General features: G+C 37.9%; 1 protein-coding gene across 1 annotated transcript in view; it reads left to right on the top strand.

The window, feature by feature from the left end:
* Positions 1-20126, top strand: part of LOC103147702 (zinc finger matrin-type protein 4) — a 72057-nt gene that overhangs the window by 20039 nt on the left and 31892 nt on the right. The window contains exons 2-3 of the mRNA XM_007566171.2: positions 8833-8949; positions 13563-13655. Coding sequence (XP_007566233.1) covers positions 8839-8949; positions 13563-13655 — 204 coding nt within the window. The 5' untranslated portion in view covers positions 8833-8838. The remainder of the gene's footprint in view (positions 1-8832; positions 8950-13562; positions 13656-20126) is intronic.

Genomic DNA, 20126 nt, shown 5'->3' on the forward strand with positions numbered 1-20126 from the left:
CAAGTGATCAAAACTCGAACCCAAGATCTTGACAGTTACTTTGGGAGATTTTTTTTTCTTTCTCCCAAACGAAATAAATGTAGTCAAATTTAAGGCAGAATTTTTTTAAACATTTACCAACTATTGCTGCTATAATTTTCACTTAATTTATTTTAAAATATTTTCTTTTTACACTTCTTTGCTAGATAGGGTTGCCAGATACTGTGGAGGGTGCTGCAGATTCCTAGTAGGATGGCAGATGAAGGGAAGGCAGCATTCAGAAGGAATACATTTCCAAGAGTGAAACAGGGAAAATGTAATCTGGAACTTCAAAGAGACACCTCACAGTGCTCTTCCTGCATACGGTTCCGAATTATTAACCCCACCTCTTGTTATTCCCGCTTGTGACTCATTAGACAGGTCACTGGCTCACAGGATGGTGTCAGTATTTCATTATCTCTATGCATAATTCGAATGTCAAATCAGGATAGTAATTTGTTTCAAGTCAGATAGATGGAAGTGCGATGGGGAAAAAAAAAGTGAAAGAGAAGAACACAAAGTCCAGTTTGCAGGAGTTTTCTTCCTAATGGAGCAGAAATGAAATGGAGGCACGAAGGGGAGAGCTCAATGCAAGCTTTTGCAACCAGCTGGTGTTCACTTGTCCTTTTCCATTATTATCTCTGCATCTCTTCCTCTAAAAAGTGGGGCAAAAAATTTGCACTAGTATTTTTCATCACACAGACAAGTTTTGTTTTCTGTCTAATAAAAAGTTGTTCTAGGGGGGTCATAAAAGAACTAAGAGAATATTCTCAGCTGGAACGGTGCCACTGAAATTCCCAGCTGAGATGAAATGGCTTATTGCTTTATGTACGTACAGTAGGACTCTCATTTAGCACAAGAGCTTGTAGTTTCATATAAATTCTAAACTGGGCTTAGTGCTTGAGTTTATTTAAAACAACAAAACAACAAAAAGCTTCATTGAGTTCAGCATGAGATATTTAATGACCGGTAGGCTTGAGGCTGTGATTTCGGGGAGAGTGTATAGTTCACATCTATGTTTAATACTTGATGCTGTCTTAAAAGAAAATCTGTATTCTGTCTTTAGATGCTTTAGGCTTTTATGTGCTTGGTAAGACACAATCCATTTTCCTGGTTTAATTTGATCTTTGCCTTTTCCACATATTAACAATACGTCTCCTTGCTTTTACTTATACTGTGAAAATGTGTTTATAATTATATCCCGTGCATCTTGTTTCAGTCTTTCTCAGAAGCATGTTGTGCTCTGACCATCGGTTTGATGTCCTGTCTTTCATCATCAAGCCACCAGATGCCCACAACTTGTCTTCTTCCTTTTAGTGCACTATAGATTACAGCATATTATTGGGAAAACAGGAGTGATACGTGGATGAGAAGGGTGTCATATTCTATCTCCACCTAAGGGCGGAAATAAACAAGAAGGTGTCACAATTCAGAAGGGTTACTTGTGGGATACTCCAGTGGTCCGATTGGTTCAAAATTGTTTCTACTTTATATTGAATATATTTGCAATGTCACTAATTTATTCAAACATATTATTTTTCCTGATGATATTAAGGTGTACTGTTGTGGGAAAAATTGAAAAGTTGAATTGAAATGATAAAATCTTAAAACTTGCTTTGAAATCAACAGATTATTAATATAAAAAAAATCATGGTGTTTGTAAATTGAAAAGAAGTTAATGGAGATATGACATTAAAATATATGTGATGCTGAAATTGAGCGAATAACGGAAAATACATTTTTAAGGATTGTTGTTGATTATAAATTAGCATGGAAACAACACTGAATATATTTTTAAAATATTGCAAAAATAGAAATGTTGCATACGTTTAGAAATGTAGTAACAAATTATAACCTTTTACATATAATTTGCTGTTCACTTATACTTCCTTATATATCCTATTGTGTGGAAATGTGGCGTTACACATGTGAGAAAACAAAAATCATGATAGTTTCTAAATGCAAAAATAGTCTACTTTTACAAAAATATTTATTTTTGTGGAGGTCATAAAGACCACATGCAGGGATGTGTGAACAACAAGCAGCACCAGCTGCTCCAACCAGGGTAGCAATGAAACTAAAAGCAAGCCAGAAATAACTGGCTTGCTTTTAGTTTAGAAGGAAGCATGTTAATGGCAGTTCAGGTGTGGCTCAATCAGGCTGACAAGCCTTCCACTTTTCTCCCTGCAACAACAACAAAAAAAAAAACTAAATAAAAAGAAAGACCAAGATAGAACAACTAGTGGACTGGAGGGGTCATCACATTGGACTTTGCTTTTTGGCTTGTTGGATTGTACAGGTTGTAGACCTCTGGTGGTGAGTAAGTTTTGTTCGTCCCCAGCACTAAATTACCAGTTTAGATATGTTTATTTTTTTTACTGTATTGAGAAAATGTGCAGTATGAGAGTGACTGAAAACTCTTTCTTGGAGTGCCTGAGTCTAGCCTCTGACTACATTAGAGTTGAAAGCCCTAAGTACACACATCTTTCTATGTTGCAAATTGTTTCAGAAGAGCAGGAGGAAAGCAACAACCTTCCCCGAAGAGAAAAGCTACTTCATTTTCACTTCAACTGCACCACCTTTAGGAGCTGATGGCCTCAGGCAAGCACTTCAGGCTGCCTAAAATACACTTCCAGATTCAGAAACTCTCATAAGCCCATTTGCACTATAAACAGAAAACAAAAGCAGAGAGCTCGTTGTTTTAAACAATACTGTTAACTTCCACATACATACCATAACCAAAATTGTATGTTCTCATAGGTTTGGTTTTGTTATTTTCACTGACAGATCATGGCACGGTTGATGTAACACAGGTTTCATTGTAGTTAGACATAACTATTACAAAAAAATACTTATATAACAGAGTATGATTTTGGGTTGTTTTTGGCTGCATGATAATGATGCTCACTCTCACATCACCCTTCAATGTTGTTTATAATGAGTTTCAAACTATGTTTTCCTTCTTACACATAAATCATTTACAGTGTGTCCAGTAGGCTAGATTTTCAGGAAAAAAAAAAAAAAAAAAACACTAACAATGTAAGTTTAACAAAGGCAACTGGTTTTCCCCCTGCTAATTCAGTGTTACTTGTCAGTATACGTCCAAAACGTTGCTATTTCAATTTTTTTTTTTTTCTTCATATGCTAGGCTTTGTAGTGTGTGGCGCTTTGGGGATCCTGTGTACTATATAAAGCGCTGTACAAGTACAGGCAGAGAAGAAATGACTTCTACTGTAGCAGAAATGTTAATATTTTAATGTGCACATTTATTTTGTGAATAATAAAGATAATTCAAGTCTACATTTTAGAAAAGCTGAGAAGAATTATTCAAGATTCAATTATTGATGTTACACCAATGTCATCTGTGTTTCTTTGGGTTGTAGAAATATATTCATCCTGAGAAATTAAGTAATGTCTTAGAATGAGAGTTTTAATCATTCTTCTTTAAGGTTACCAAACGTACATACATTTTTAAAAAGTAGACTAATAAAGTCCAATAATTTGGACCAATAATGTCAAAACCGAGCTGGAAAAGGTAACAGCTTTCCTGATGTTGGAATAGGAAAAGCCTGAGCATCCTTACTGGATGCTTGGGTAAGGAGAATCCAGTAACCTCAAATTCAATGCATCTGTCTTGCATATAATTACCTCAGTAAAAACAGCTAATTAGCATCCTGAATATTTACATCTTCATAGACAGATCGACCGTTAACCTCCCTTCCTGATGACGTTACGGCAGTAGTAAAAATAAGGGGCTGGTCCATGACCAGATATTTTCAAAGGGTAATCCAAGATTAGATAGTCTGGTCCAAGGACAGATTTCAGCCCCAAGCTGATTGCCAGATTATAAACTCTGGTACCAAAACCAGAGTGCTAATCCCAAATTAACTGCATTTCAGTCAGAGACTGTTTCATGAAAGATCTCTGCAGATGGAAAAATCACACAACAGTGTCTGTAAAGTCTAAAACTTCTCATTTTACAGGATTTCCAGCATGTCTATAGTGGCACAAAATCGCTCCTTTTCCCAAATGAAGGATTGGTTTACAATCTATTGGCAAATCAAACAGTTGTTCTAACATCAGAAATTAAGCTGACCTTTGTAGACTGGAACACAATGGGCATCTGCAGCATGACCACTTAGCTGTGGGGTGTGAAAGCAGGAAAGCCAGTGTCAAGCCAACATTCAGTTTCTGTATTATTTGAAATGAAAACAGACTAGCTTGAACTTGAATAAATCATGGGTTTCAAATATTGTAGTCCAGGTTTGAGTAGCTCACATGTAGCGGTGCTTATTCTTTCCGAACTCTACACGTGTTCTTTACGCCACATAATCAACTGAAATGTCCTAACACAGATTGTTCAGAGGTTGTTAACAACAGGTCAACATCTCGAGAACTCCTTCCTAAGTAATAGTCTCGAGTACAGCGTGAAGCTTTAATAATTCACCTCTACATCCAGGGCTCATGATAATTGCTTAGAGCAGTGGTTCTCAATCCTGTTTCTCAGAATCCACTCCAGTGGCTCCAGCACACCAGATTCAAATGAGTGAATTACCTTCTCAACATGCCATCAAGTGCCAGGTTTCAGAACCACTGGCTTAGATTTCACCAGAGAAAGTCACATGCTGACAGCCACTGGAGTTAGTCTTTGCTATGACAATAAACACCATCATCCAATTTTGTAAGATCTGGCACCTCGAGATACTGCAACACCCCTGATGACAATAAATGCAATCATATAGTGTTGCACCAAAAGTCTTTTATGAGCATAGGTAATATCCCCGTGAATTTGATTTATTTTTCTGCTTGAGTCAGGAGTTATTTGTTCCTCAAACTACAAAATAGAAGGTACCATGACTTGTTCTTGGACCAGAGCAAGATGATACAGACTTGCATTGATTTTTTTCTTTAAAGTATATTTCCTGGTGTAAGGATTTCTGGATTTATTACATTTTTTATTTCCACCTTTAACAGAAACTGCTGAGACCAACTCTAAGACAACCTTTTTTATTACTCTGAATGTATATGGACCTTCTCTTTAAATTACAACCAACCAACATATTTTGCACACGCTGATGTAAAATGGCTATTTTTGAAAGAGACTTCTTCGGGAACGATTACATTGCTACCAAAAACCTCCAGAGTGAAATGAACTAAACTAAACTGACCTCCTCCTGTTGATCCAACTTTAATTATTCATTGTTCTAAAATTATTGCTACATAGTTTAAGTTAGGTTAAAATAAATCCATGTAACGCACACATGCACTGGGTTTTCCCTCCTCCATTCCTCTACACCCTCTTTCCTTTTATCTTCTTCATTATGTTCCCCACTCTCTATCTTTCTATCTTTTCGCTTCATTGGGCCTGGCATTCCATTAATCTCCCCAACAGATTGGCTCTATTAATTAGTCTACATCTCCCATCATGTGTCCAATAATCAAAGGTAATAGAGATATTATAAAAGATATAGATATGTCTTGCATCACACTCACTTTTAATTAGCCTGAAGATTAAAAGATAGAGTCGCCTCAGTCTGGCTGACGTCCGCGGGCATTGCAAGGTCTTTTTATCGCTGCAACATTTAGGCGTGTGGCATATTCTGAGGCAAGCTTAGTGTGTCAGTTCTGAATATAATCTCTTCTTTAATGCCTCATAGGGCACTTCAACATGGAGGTAATTATGTGACATTTTCTGAGGATGAAACATGTTTTCAGCTCCTCATCTATGCCTTCTCAGATATGAAAAATGTACCTCAAAGGCATGTACATCTACGGAGCAACATGCGGAGGTGATGGTGTCCTGCGCTAGATCAAATGCATCCCCTTATTTTATTCTGTTGTATAAACATGGCACTGTGAAGTTTAAACGGATAATGAAAAATAATGAACAGACACCGCGTCTGGTGGTAATTGAAAGGTCTAAGGTGGACTAAACAGAAAAGAGCAGATGGATGATAACAAATGCGATTTTAAGCAGTGAGTGTGCGCGCATGAACAAGCAAATACATCAGTTTACATAAATTACACACCAGACCTGTGATGCAGAAGAAGACTTAAAGTCACAAATCTGAGCTCAGTGTGACATTTGTCACACACTGTTATTCAGAAGAATATATCGCAGTGAAAACTGACCTTCTGAAAACTCAGCTTCTGTGTATTTAGAGCTTCTAAACACTTTACCCTTGTAAAGCCTCTGCTGTGGCTTCCCTGTCGAATGAACCCCATGCTGTTTGATAGCTGATGTTTCTGAATCATTCCCTAAAGACTCATTACTCACCCAAGTCCAGTCAGAGCGGTGCCTCAAGGGGACACATAATGAAGAAAATGGAAAATTGAACACAAGACCCCAGAGTGCACCACTAAACCCTTCCTTAGATAAAAACTAAAGAAAAACACAGCTGCCCACTTATTAAGATCCCACAGTAATGTTTCCCAGCGGCTAGCTCGGGTCTTCATCGTTTTATTTGTTAAGTGTTTCCCTCACAGTTGAGCCTTTAGGACATTTTAGAAACTTTTCTCTAAAGAATTTTGCTGATCTTAGTTCAGTTTACGTTAGAGATTGTAGCTCGTAAGAGTTAAATGATAACTGATGATCTTTTGTTTAGTTGACCTTTTTAATAAATCCAGAAAATGCTCAAACTATGGCTAACATACTGTCGGCATAATTGCCTAAGTAATTTTTTGGCAAAATTGAGATATCTGCCTAATTTTACTCTCCTATCATTGATGCATCATCCTGCCTTATTACCATTGTCCTTGGATAACCAGAACTCTTATTAGAGTCCAAAATCACTGTGTGCCTAATTCATCTTTTTGTAGCGGCATTTTTGCCGCTACACGCAGGGATGGCACACCGCATGAGAAACAGGGCTCTGCTGGCCACAAATGAAGCCTTAGCTCTTCTCTTTGAGTCATTTGGTAGGCTAGTTCACATTCCTTATACTTTGTAGCCAGTAAATGTAATTTCAGTCAATCAAAGGGGTTAGGAACAATGTATGACAAAGTAGTGTAAGAGTTGGCCAACGCTAACAAAATTTTACCAAGAATATTTTGTCTAATTTATAGTCCAAACAATCTCTTTACACTTGAAATAATAACAATATCAACAAAGTGTTTTACAACTTGTGTTAGCTGATTAACATTAAAGAGGTGCCATGGACCTGAAGCAGGACCTGAAATAAGGGGCAGGGGGAGGAAGATTAAACCATCTCTTCCATTGATCATGACGGGCAAAAATGGGCAAATAAGCCAGATGCTCTGGACCCTCTGGAAATCACTGTGCAAAGATTTCTCCATCAAATAAAAAACATTATGGACAACCATAAGCATCCTCCATATTAGGCTGCTATAAAACAACAGATTGTCTTCAGTCTGAGGCTTCTGCAGAGCTGCAGTAATACAGATAGCTGCAGGAGAGCATCCCTTTTCACAACGATTACTAAGGTTTGATATTTATACAGGAATGAAAAATGTGTGCTCAGTTTCTGATGTTTGTCTGCAGTACATCATCAGTAAACAGCCCTGATGCAAACACTACACTTCCATTAGTCTGGCATTCAGTGTCATGAATATATAAATGAAACCAATATCAATGTGTTTACTAAAACAAAAGGTTACATTTTCACCCCTTTTTTTTTTTCTTTTTGGAAAAATAAAACAAAGAAATCTTAGTAATATGCCAGAAATGTTCTTATATCAGTATTTGCAAGACTAGAGGACCGGAGAAAACCAATATGTACAAGAACAAATTTCAAACTCGAGACATATAAATGAGGCAACAGAGCAAACCGTTGCACCATAAAGCATTTGTATGGATATGTGTAAACAAACAAGTTATGTCTGAAGTTATATTTACTTCATTTTATGCAGTCTTCTCATCAGATGGAAATGAGTTAGTCAAAACATTCAAGTTTATTTCATCAAGTTACATTGCTACAATCCTTTAGAAGGTAAATAAGGTAATTAAGTACAGAGAACTTAAACATCATGCAAGTACAACACAAATCATGATAATGTAAATTACTATAAAATTAACCCTCAGTAGTTCAGTATGTGACTGAGATTCAAACCAGACTATAAAATTAAACTTGCTCTCCTTTATAAATTATTATTGCTCAGAGCAAAACTCATCTATTTTTACAGGAAAAGTCTTTTGAAACTAATAGTTTCATTTACAAGAAACTAACTGTTTCATTTACTATAGGTAACATGTAACCTATGTTACATATGGGTCTCTCTTGTAAATGTGACCTGTTGCATACGTTGCAAAAAATAAGATAAAAATAACAATTCAAACTACCTAACACTTTTAAATATCACTAAAATATTAAAAAATATATTTTTAAATGAATTACTTTTTTTTACTTGAATTTTTACTTTAAAATTGTTTTATGCTGAAATGATTGCAGTTTATACGAGTGCTCAGATTTTTTTTTTCTTTTTTTTTCAGTTTTTCCATGTTCTGAGTTTATTGACAGAAGTTTGACACAAAACAAAATAAAAATATAATTTATTGCTCAACAAAATGCTAAAAGCAAAGCCTGAGCCTCTGGCTATTATTTTTAAAGCTGCAGCCAAAATAACCCACTAGAAGATAATCTGATGGAGAGGATCAACACATTTGGGGCTAAACTTTTGTGATTAATTAGTCACTTTGAGGAAAAACTTTTTTTAAGTTGAGAAATATACATGCTTAAACAGCTTCCACACACACTGCAATGTTGCCTCACACTTGATTCAATCGTGCATTTTAATATTGTATATTCATTTTCGTTGTGGTTGGCCGTGTGTGTGTGTGTGTGTGTGTTTATGCAGGTTCAGATGAAGATGAAGTCTGCGGGCGTCGTGGATGGAGGTTTATTCACAGAGAGCTATTGCAACATCTGCAACGCTCAGCTCATCTCCGAGTCCCAGCGCACCGCTCACTATGAGGTGAGCTTGTCTCTTCAGTTTCAGAGTTATTTTTCAGAGAAATTAAAAGTAGGATGGTCTAAAAGCAAAAACTGCTTCTATGATTACTACTACTGCTTTTACTTCTGGTTCCTGCAATGCATCTGCTTTATTTGTACCAATTTGAACTTGTGCCATTCAACACTTTGCTCATCCATTATACATCGGATTACATGAGCATCGCAGTTACTTGCACCCCAACATGCTCATTCTGTCTTGATGTGGTCTACTTTTCAGCAGACCTTCTATTAGTGTTATAATGAAAGGCCATTAAATAATCAGTCTTTAAATTAGGTAACGTGAAACTATATGCAAAGTGCATCTGTTTGTTTTTCGGCGTGTTCTTGATTCTGTGCGAAGCACTGAGGTCAATGTTGATTATATATGGCGGGATTAGAATTAACAAGCGGACTAATGAGAACGAGGGGCTTTTTTGAGAGACTTCAGCAAGGACAATGACCACGTGTGTGTGTGTGTGTGGGTGTGTGCGTGCATGCGTGCCTGCGTGTGTGTGTGTGTGTGTCTGTCTACTCACAGGTGTGTTTGCTTTATTTTCATTTGATGACAATCTATTTCTGACCTTGATTTTTCAAGTCTGACAAAAAAAAAAAAAACGCAGCCTTTAGATATAGCAGACAAGATGAGTCACACCATGTTGTCGGAGTCAGCCTTTACAAAAGATCTCTGCAGAGGTCAGTGGATCAAAAAGACAAGGCAAGAAATCGCTTGAAGACAGGTGATTTTGGCACATTGCAGTATTGTGAAAGAATTACTCACCCCCGTCACATTTTTTTTTCTGTCGTCTGTAAATAAATAAAATCTAACAATTGCTTGCATTTTAATTGGTTGGAGTGCTGCAGGAGGGACTTGTGCACAACGCACACATCGTGCACAGGTGAATTTACATTTTGTTTTTGTATCTGTTTTCTGTTTTATGTCCCAAATAGGCAAAGCAAACATTATTTGAAAGAGAAACAGCAAAAACTAACAAAATTCCCTGTTTGTAACTTTAAAACCTTGACTTATGAAGACTTTATTCAACTCATTTCAGTCAACAAATCTTAAATTTCAAAGAAAGATCAAATAAAAAGTCTGTTTCCTTTAATGTACAAAATAACCAGTTTTCTTTCACACAAACAACCATTAGGCCTACATAAACAGGGGTCTTGTGACAGGAAGAACTTTTCGAAATGAAAGAGAAAAACGTTGAAACTTGCAAAGTGTCAAAATGGCACTATTATGTCTTCACATATGTGTTTTTGATCACCTGAAACACATATGAAGACATGTTTCTGATGATCAAGTCTTGACTATGATCTTTATCTGTGCTGAATGCTGCATGTATACAAAACTCACCACAACAAAACGCCTTTTTTTTCCTTTTAGCAGTCCTCTCCTCTGTCTGCATCGACTTGATTTGACACAACAACACAGGAAAAGGAGAGAAAAGAAACATGAATAGTCCATTAGAGCAGTGTGAGCACTGAGGGTCATTGCAGGGTAGCCTACCAACTCAAGGTCCAGCTTTTACGGTCTAGATCCCCGAGCCATCAAACACACAGCCATTTATTTACCTATAAACACACCGCATACTCTCACACTCGAAAACGCGCATATACCCACTGACAAAATGCATTAACAGCCATGTGACAAGTGAGGCTGAGGAGGAATCCTTCTGCTGGGGGGGAAAGGATCCAATATAAGCTGATGGGCTACAAGTGCAAGTGCAAGTCTTGTCACAGTTTCCCAATTGCCTTCTTTGTATGCTTTTCAGCCTGATAATCGTCTTGCTCCACTAGAACATTACCCTCTGTAGAATATGTCCCATCAGCTTCCAACTGCTATACATGTTTGATTTAGATGCTTGAAATCTTTATTTGTATCTCAGCATTTTGTCCTGTTTCTCTTTGCAGCTCTGAAGCAGCAGCAGTCTATAGGGATTAGAGACAATCCTAGGTTTTATATGGAGATTGGAAATGAAGGCCCGACTTTGCCAGAGATGTCTGATCACGTTCACATTTACACATCTCTGGCCTGTAGTTTGTCCGGTTATTTCCATTGCTCGTTATTAAAGTGACAGCTAGCAGCTACAAGGACAGCTCACTGTCTTTTCATATAAACATTTCTGCACTCATTATTGCTTATAGTCTTTGTATTTTAAACCCGTATGACACAGGAAGCGATTGCAATAGGAGAGAACGTTCTACATATGTAGGGAACAAATAAAAAGACACTTTGTACTCAAAACAAGTTAAGTAGATGTCACATTAACATACCTAATACATTTGTTGAATTTTCATTGTTTCCTTTTTGTTGGGTTTCATATTTGTAGGTAACCATGACATCACTGTTTTTGCCCTAATTATCACTTGTTGGACCCAAACTCTTTTCTCACTTCTCTCAGCAATATAAAGTGTGAATTTGCAAGTGAAGAAATGTCTAACTCCATAATCTCATTCTATCTTAATTATCTCTTCCGGAAGCTGTGAGCAACCCAGGCCATTTATCACAATGTGCTATGAAAATACCATTCCTCTTGAACTTCTTCACATGTCATCACATTACAACCACACACTTTAACATATTTTTTCTAGGATTTGATAGACCAACACAAAATAGTGCATAACTGGCATCAAAATAACACACCTATCCATCAATTATCTACATATGCTATCAAAATAATACATGGCTTACACTATTAAACAATATTAAAAAAAAATAAAACTCTGTCAAGTGGCCCAACTACATTTGCACTCAAGTCCTCTCAGTTGATACTTTGTAAAACCACATTTCTCTGCAGATGCAGCTTGTTGTATGGGGTTTATATCTCGAAAAGCTTTACATAACTGCTTAGATGCAACAGGTTTTTCTCTAATTTTAGTTTTACAGTGTGTAAATTAACCTTTTGTATGTGTGGTTGAAATGTTTGTTACCTTGTGGGTGTGTCTTCTGTGGCAGCCATCTTGGAAACCTGCTAAAGAGGAGGCCCGCCTAAAACCCACCTCTTTTACAGAAAGAACAGTGACAAGAGCTGGAGTTTGATTGGCTGATTTAAATTGAAAAGGCACGGTTTAACCAGTATGTAAAGGCGCTTTCGCACTGCACGGAGCGGTACAGAACGGAACGGTTCCGAGTGTGTTCGCATTACAACTTGCGACCGGTTCCACCCGGCCCCATGGAACCACAAGAGCTGTGGTTCCAATCGGGCCGGCCAAGCGGTTCTGCTTAGAACCAGCAGCTGATTGGCCGCTGGTTGTTATGGAGTCAGACGTTGATTTTCCGTTTGACAGCTGGCTCTCACTACTGTATTTTGTAAAGAGTGTTCTTTGCAATATTTTTATTAAATTGGCAGTTAGCAACCAAGCAACTCAAACCACACTGTTTAGATTTAAAAATAATGACGTCCGGCACCGCTTCGATGGCGCCCTCAGTGTAATGCGAACACAACAGGGCTGGAACCGTTCCGTACCGTACCGTTCTGTGCAGTGCGGAAGCACCTTAAGTGAACTGCTGGATGTAGCAGAAAGATTGAGAGAACTAAAACATGCGTCTTAGAGGACGCAGAGTTCTGGCTGTCTGTTTAGCATTCCTGAGATAAAACTGGTGAATCTCCTCCTAATTATTAATGCCTCTAACTAATTTTCCTTCAGGATTGCGTGTCTCTGCTGAAAAACGCATCCCTGCAGCATGATGCTACCACTAGTTGTCACTGTGGCCTTTTCAGGAAGATGTGCATCATTTTCCACCATATCCACTTGCCTGTTATACAAAATGTTTAATTTTAGTCTCCTCTCACCAGACCAGTTTGCTGTTCTCAACAGATTCATGAGCTATGGGTCTCTCCAGTGTTGAGAATAAATAATTCTGTGTTTTCTTCTATCTCTTTTAGCAAGTTGCAAAACTAAAGCTAAAGGAAATGAGACACTAGGAAATGCCCTTTTTAGGGCGCAGCTAAGACAGAGGCTAACAAAGGAAATTACCAACTGTTGCTTGATGCCATTTGTCCTGCCAGCTCTTAAAGGTAGCATGAGAAATGGACCAGCTGGATTTTAGTATTAATAAATGGAATTCATGAATTCAATTCACTGACTCTTCTTCAACCTCATACATCAAGAACTTCGCATGGAGAACCAACAATTCTCCACACCAGCTTCCCCAGCTTTCCCATGGACCTCTTGGATGCCTCTCAGATTAATACCCTCCTATACCAAACTAACATTTTAAGTGAATGTTCAAGTTTCTCTGGCTTTGCAATTGTGCCATATTCTTTTCATTTTCAGATGATGGATAGAACAGCGTTACTGATTTATAACCTATCCCTGCCTTATAAGCATACCACCGTTTTCGGCATGCTTTTTATTCAGATTTAGTTATGTGCTACTTTGTGCTGGTCTGTGTCACAACATGTCCAAATGAAATATATAAAAACTCATGGGTGAAGCAAGCAAGTATTCAAAAGTTTGAGAATTAATGCTTTCCAACTCTGAACCTTTGTTGGCAGATGCCCTCTACACTGAAAGCGTGGAGAGACATGGTGAGATGGAGTGGTGGTTGTGGATTGTCTTCAAATTTCTCACTTTCTGTCTTTCTTGCAGAGTAAGAAACACGCTAACAAGGTACGTCTGTTCTACATGCTTCACCCTGAAGATGGAGGACCACCTTCCAAAAGACTGAGGCCAGATAACCCAGTAAGCTCATACTTAATGTTAGTGTGTATTTATTTGTCTTTTTTTCCTGTTTTACTAAACTAACATGAATATGTCTTTTCAAATCAAAGTAGAAGGAATTCATTTCTTTAATTGTTTCTAAATGACTAAAAACTACACTGACCAGCTACAGTTGTAGACCGTGACTGCTGTAGGAAAGTGTTTGCTCTTCCTTATAAATATTCCTGAAGGTGTCTTGTAAGATTTAGTAGAAGCAGATTCTGCCAAGTAGTTCTACATCTGACAATTGCAGGCCTTTTCTAAAGAGGTCGTTCTATTATTCCTGTTCTCCTGTGTGAATTTGCTCTGGAAATGGCATGATTTGCATCTTTTGAAACTATGGCAATTGCTGAGGTTGCATTTGCATTTGTAGCAAATTGTTGCACATCAAAGATGAGGCATAGAAGGTATTTTGGTGCTTATGTTTAAATGTGCAGTCATTATTATGTATTGAGAGTCCTCCAAGAAAATGCGCAACTCCACAATGTGTGCCAGTTTATTTGGAGTGACCCATGTGGCATGAACTGAAATAAACAAAAATAATATTTCCAGTGTCTGCTTTAGAGAAACAGCTTTTAAGAAAGAATAATAATAATAATAATAATAATAATAATAATAATAAACTGCATTCCACAATCAATAAATTTAGCCACAGTAGAAGGCTAGTCAACGTGGAGAGATCACTGACGTTTTATTTTTCTTGTCAGAAAATGTATCACTTTGACTAAATGAGCTGAAGCAATTGTTAATATTCCCATTGTTGGAGATGCTAGATAGAGTTGTCTTTATCTTTAAAGCAAAATTATTAGGACAAATTTTGCACCAGAAGAGAAAGAGAGTAGTGTACTACGGAGTTACTGCTACAAACCAATTGCCTTTGTTGAGATAATAACATTCCCTTGTGATATATTGGCCTAGTTTTTAATGTATCCCACTTGCCCGATAAGATGAGATTCTCTGATGTCTTTGTTTTTCTCCCACTGTTTATAGCTGTGTAGACTGTGATTGTTTTACATAATTTATTTCCTCCGTGTGCATCCAAACATTCATTATCACATAAAAGATTATATTTACTGATAATCCCATTTTAACCACAATGCAAATATATTTGGTCTAAAATCTAAGATGCACATATCAGGCCTTTATGCATCGATACATATTTAAATATTTTGAGGTCCAACATGTTGATTCGGATCTTGTTTACTCGCACTGTCACACACATTAACTCACTATTGTATTAATAGAGCAATTAAGTGGAAATGTGAGGAATCTCAATGTGAAAAGGAGATCCACTGTAGAATGAAAAATGAAATATCAAGAAATGACAAAAATAATTTAAAAATGATTTTAAAAAAATCAAGTTTGCCAGTGTCTCGGAGGTTTTCATTAACTAAGAGCAAAAACTGTTAAAGAAAAATGAAAAATGAGGTTTGGAACCACTCCTGATCATTTAAAGTCAAAGCCCAGAAGCAATCATAATAGAAGGGGAAAAGCAGCCTTACTTATTGAGATCTGGGTAACATCCCCTGAAAACAGGTGAAGTCTTTTATGCATTTCCGCACCTTCATCTCTATTAGCTTGAGAGATAATGAGTTCTCTGGTTTTACAGCAGGTTCAGTCTGCCAAGGGTTGATCTGAGCCTATCAGGTGCACTGTCTCTTCTGGCACAGGCTTGTGGATGTCTGGAGGTCCCCTAACCGGATCACTACAACTCAGGTTGCTGATACGAATGGAAAACACTTAGAGAAATTGACTAAGTGACACCAAGTGCATGTCTGAGTTATGTAGGGAGAAATTTCAATCAATCTATTAGAATTTAGGGCAACAAAACCTAGAAAAGGTGATTAGTCTTCCATGTGATCTGATTGGGAGAATATTGTTTTAGCTCTGCCGTAGTCTGTGCTTCCAGAAGGAAAGGTTGTCTCAGTCAACTAGTCAGAACTGGATCTAGTGTAAAGTTAGCAGTAAGTGGTAAGTGGACTCCTCTTTTTTTTACTTCTACTTCAGACATCAGACAGACCTAAGTTTTAAAACAATGTCAACAATCTATAACTTTAGCTGTAAGGTTTTTCTTACAGTTCTGCAGTGGCTCAGTGTTGCTGGTTTGAACCCACTTTCCATCCCTCTAGGTTGCCAGATCTAAAAAAGAAATACACAAATGAAAACCATTTATCATGTAATCATAGTAATAACTAAAAGACAGGTTTAGACACTAAATTTGACACAATTAATATTTAAAACTATGACTCATACTGGATTATTTTGAAGTGTTCAGAATTTCTGCATGAGCAAAATAATAACACTTCAAAGGAAATATATCTATTTACAGGCACTCAGACGAAAACACTTATGCTTATCATCTGACAAGCGCGTAGTCTTCTCGTGTTTTTCAGAGTTGCCACCTGCATGGATAAGGGTTTGCTTTTCACTGAACCTATAGATATACAAGGCCCTTTTAAAGTGACATACAGAAAAGGCTTTTAAAGTGGGTTTTACTTCACATACCTTTCACTATCTTTTATTATCCTTGGAAGCATCCAACCCCTTATTAAAAAAGTCATTTCGGCCCATGAAGAAAAAGGCCAAATTCAACATGTAGCTCTTTAGAGAGTCTCCTTTTTGGCTTTGACGGGGTTTTTTTTCTGTTTTCCTTATGGGAAAAAGTGGCAACTCCTGCTTTTTATCTAACTTCCACATGCATGGAGGAATCATGGCACTGAGGGAGCCTAAAAGTCAGTTTATAAACAGAAAACTGAAAGCTGCCACAAAGTCGAGTACCTAAAGCTTTTCCATCAGATGGAGATGGAGAATAAAGCAAACTGGAATACAGTATTCTCCATATACAAGGCCTGTAAAGAGAGCATTTCTGAAAAAGTTCAAGAAAAGTTTTAACAAAATGAAATTGGGAACTTAAGATGCATTTAAACTGGAATTTAATTCCACTTGGGTTCAGCACTGCTCAAATGTTTAATACTTACCTTTGGATCTATTAAACTCTAACATAGTTTCTAACAGAAGTAAAATTGCCCAGATTACACTTATTAAATAATAATTTGTCAAAAGACTTTGGCTGTGCACTTACACTGACACGCAGTGCAGAAATATAGACACCTGCGTCTCCATCTGTCTCCCAAGGTGAATAAGACATGACTCAGCCCATCCTGGCCTGCACCTCATATGGGACAGTGAATGCATATAAACAGGTCATCAGACAAGCACACACACCAATCATCTGCCATACTGTAATGCAGCGTGAGCGCTGCAGCAAGTGCCTTGTGCTTGATTGTATCAGACAGTGCTGGGAAGCTGATATTAGATGAGCAGAGATGAAATACTCAGTCAGTCTGGGTAAAAAAAAAAAAAAAAATCTTTTCTCCTTTCATCTATTTTATCTTTCCCCTCCCATGGGAACTTTCACACACATTTTCTCACCGCTGCATCTAAGTGTGTTTTCTCTCTCTCTCTCTCTCTCTCTCTCTCTCTCGCTCTCTCTCTCTCTGTTTTTGCTCTGATTGACACGCCGCTGTCCGGTGGGAACGGCAGAAAAGGTTTTCCTCAGAGTCAATGAACTGCCAGAGTAAAATGCCATGCCTTGAGGTTTTCTGTGTTTGTGTGTAAGTGGAAGTGTTTGTCACGGAGAAGATGGAGAGAAAGTAGGTCGCAAAGGTGCTCACAAATCCAAAGGATGGTTTGTTTAACCTCCCATTTTCTCTGTGCAGTTTTCTACCTTTGCACGGGGTGAAAAAATACCACATTTTCCCTTCAGCTTTTATTCTTCTTGCATTATAACGCTGTTATCCCTTTCAATTTGCTCTTAGCACTTCCTCAAACTCTGCACTGCTTCACATGTAAATTTAGCAAGACTTCCCACAGCAACTTGGCGCCGAACGGTGGGAGAATCAAGGAGGAGCTGAGAAAAACAAAACAGAAGGAGAAGAAGATAAACACTGCTAATTAGGAGTCTATTGTTAGTTGTATGAGTTGGAAGAAGTCACCCTAACAAAAAACACCCCACATAAATATATATATACACGCAGCAATACAGGTGACACTGTCAGACAGCTGATAAGAAGGCATACATGCATGTTGACACAAGCACACAACAATTAGGTTGCATGCAAATCAGTCGCGACAGATGTTCGACGTGCGACAGGCAACGACAGTAAAGTAACAGGAAAATCTGGAAAGGTTGATGACTTTCAGCAAAGACAGAGGATAGAGGGAAACAGTGAGTCAGACATGTTGTTTATTGTTTAAAGGGGTTGTGCAGAGTGGCAGCCATAATGAGATGGCAATTATTCATCTGTCAGTCACCCACACATGCATGAAATTGTTTAAAAACTTTTCCCCTGCTTTCCCCAAATCCCCGGTGTGACGTATTTCGTCTTTTCAATCAGATGCTTCACTGTGGCTTGGCTCCCATTTGTGTCGCTGAGTCTTTTACTCTTCTCTGAGTCTTGACAGGTGAGACCCCTGCAAGTTTCTGCACGGTGTCATCTTCAGATCTTTGTCCCTAACCAAGAAAAAAAAGATAAGAAAAATAATAAGAAAAAAAAAAAAAAAGCTACAGGATGACGGGCTGCTCCAGTTGATTTCCCTCAGCTAAGATTTTGGTTCAGAGAGGTTTGAAGTAAACAATGTAAGCGAGGGTTTAGGTGGAAGGAAGGAACAGAAGGATAAAAAGAGAAGGAAATGTTGCATAAAGTACACATGAGAGACTTTGGGGGAGGAGAGATGAAGGGATGGGGATATGAGAGGAAAAACTCTGTTTAAAAACAAGACAGGATAGAAAGCATTTGCCCTCCAGAGGACCACAGTGTCTCTGAAATGGCACAGAATTGAATACCATATAACTGTGGAAAAGCTGATTTTATTTTTTAAGGAGACATAACATCAAAGAAGTGCAGGTGATTTTCTGCTATTGAGCTTTATCTGTCATTTATGTGTAACATCAATAAATCAATCAGTCGTAGGATATCAGTAATTTTAAAATCCCTGTTCTGACGCAGAACAAGCCTTTTCAGTCACACCTTTAAAACTGGACAAGCACTTTAATATGTGTGACGATAATGAAGAGTGTAGTATCAGGGAATCTTTCTTGGTAATCACAGATTTCTTTGACAGAAAAATACCTTTTCCATGAATTTGACAACTGATTATTTTTTGTTCGTTTTGTCCACTCGGTTGCTTAGAGTAAGGATGGACTGAGCACTTTTGTCTCAGACATCAGCAATGTAGGAAAGGTGGCTCAGCATTGTGAAAGTTAACAGTCAAACACACTGTTTGGTCTACGGTCGCTCAGTTGGTAACAGTTTTACTCCAACTGCAGTCTTGGTATTATACCAACATTAACTCACAAAGCATATTTCATTTTCTAGATGTTGAATTCAATTCAAGCTTATTTAATCAGCGACACAGCAGGAAGAAATGTTGCATGACAGAATCAAAGCAACCATTGTTTTGTATGAAGATTTTCTAGCTGCAGGCTAATTTGCAAACAAAATCCTTGGTTTAACCTTTTTTAAAAGATAGCAAAATTGGAATTAAAGATTCTACATGCGCACAAACACACACACACGCGGACACGATAGGGTGCTAGTTTGCTAGATTTCCAAGATTCTGTTCACAATCAACATTTCTTAACGTCCCCATCCTCATGGAGGATTATCCAAATAAATATTCACTTTGTAATCTCACATTTGACCTGGAGATTTGGCTTTTATTATTTTTGTTTGAAACAAACTTTTGGCTACATTCTCAGCTTTTCTGTGCTCTGTTTGATCTTTGACACACTTTTTTTTTTACATATTTCTATGTAAATGAACGTTATGACCTACATTTGTTTTATGGCCTACAAGCCAGAAAAGATGTATCATAAGGAAAAGTTGCGCAAATTATTATATATATGCCATTTAAGTCACAGAAAAAGGAATATAAAGCAGTGAGAGAAATTCAGTTTGTTTTATTGATGCAGGGGAGAGGCGTAGGACAGTTGATGGCACGCATTTACACGTCGTTCACAGCAGGCAGGGGCATGGAGGAGGCGAAGAGGCGAGGCGGGAGAGGGCAGGGAGAGGAGGGGGTGGCGAGGGCCTGCCAATACAGATAAATATTTCATCCCACAACACACAGAGTCACTGAGACTGGGACCCAGAGGGGGAGAGAGGATGCAGGGGAGGAAATGCTAAGAGCAAAGGGAAGGCAGGCAAGACAAAAAAAAAAACAAAAGAAAGAGAAGAGAGTAAAGGAGAAGGAGAGAGAGAGAGAGAGAAAGCCTGGAAGGTAAAGGTGTCCTTATCTCTCACATCACTGTCCGTGACGCTAACTAGGGATGACATGAGAGATACACACACACACACATCCTCAGAGACACACAGCTTTCACCCACTCATTCAAATATGATGTTCAAGGGACTACACTGTTACTGTATTCACTTATTGTAACAGCAATTGT

Source organism: Poecilia formosa, unplaced genomic scaffold, assembly GCF_000485575.1.
Source record: "Poecilia formosa unplaced genomic scaffold, Poecilia_formosa-5.1.2 Scaffold188, whole genome shotgun sequence".
In the NCBI taxonomy this organism is placed as follows: Eukaryota; Metazoa; Chordata; class Actinopteri; order Cyprinodontiformes; family Poeciliidae; genus Poecilia; species Poecilia formosa.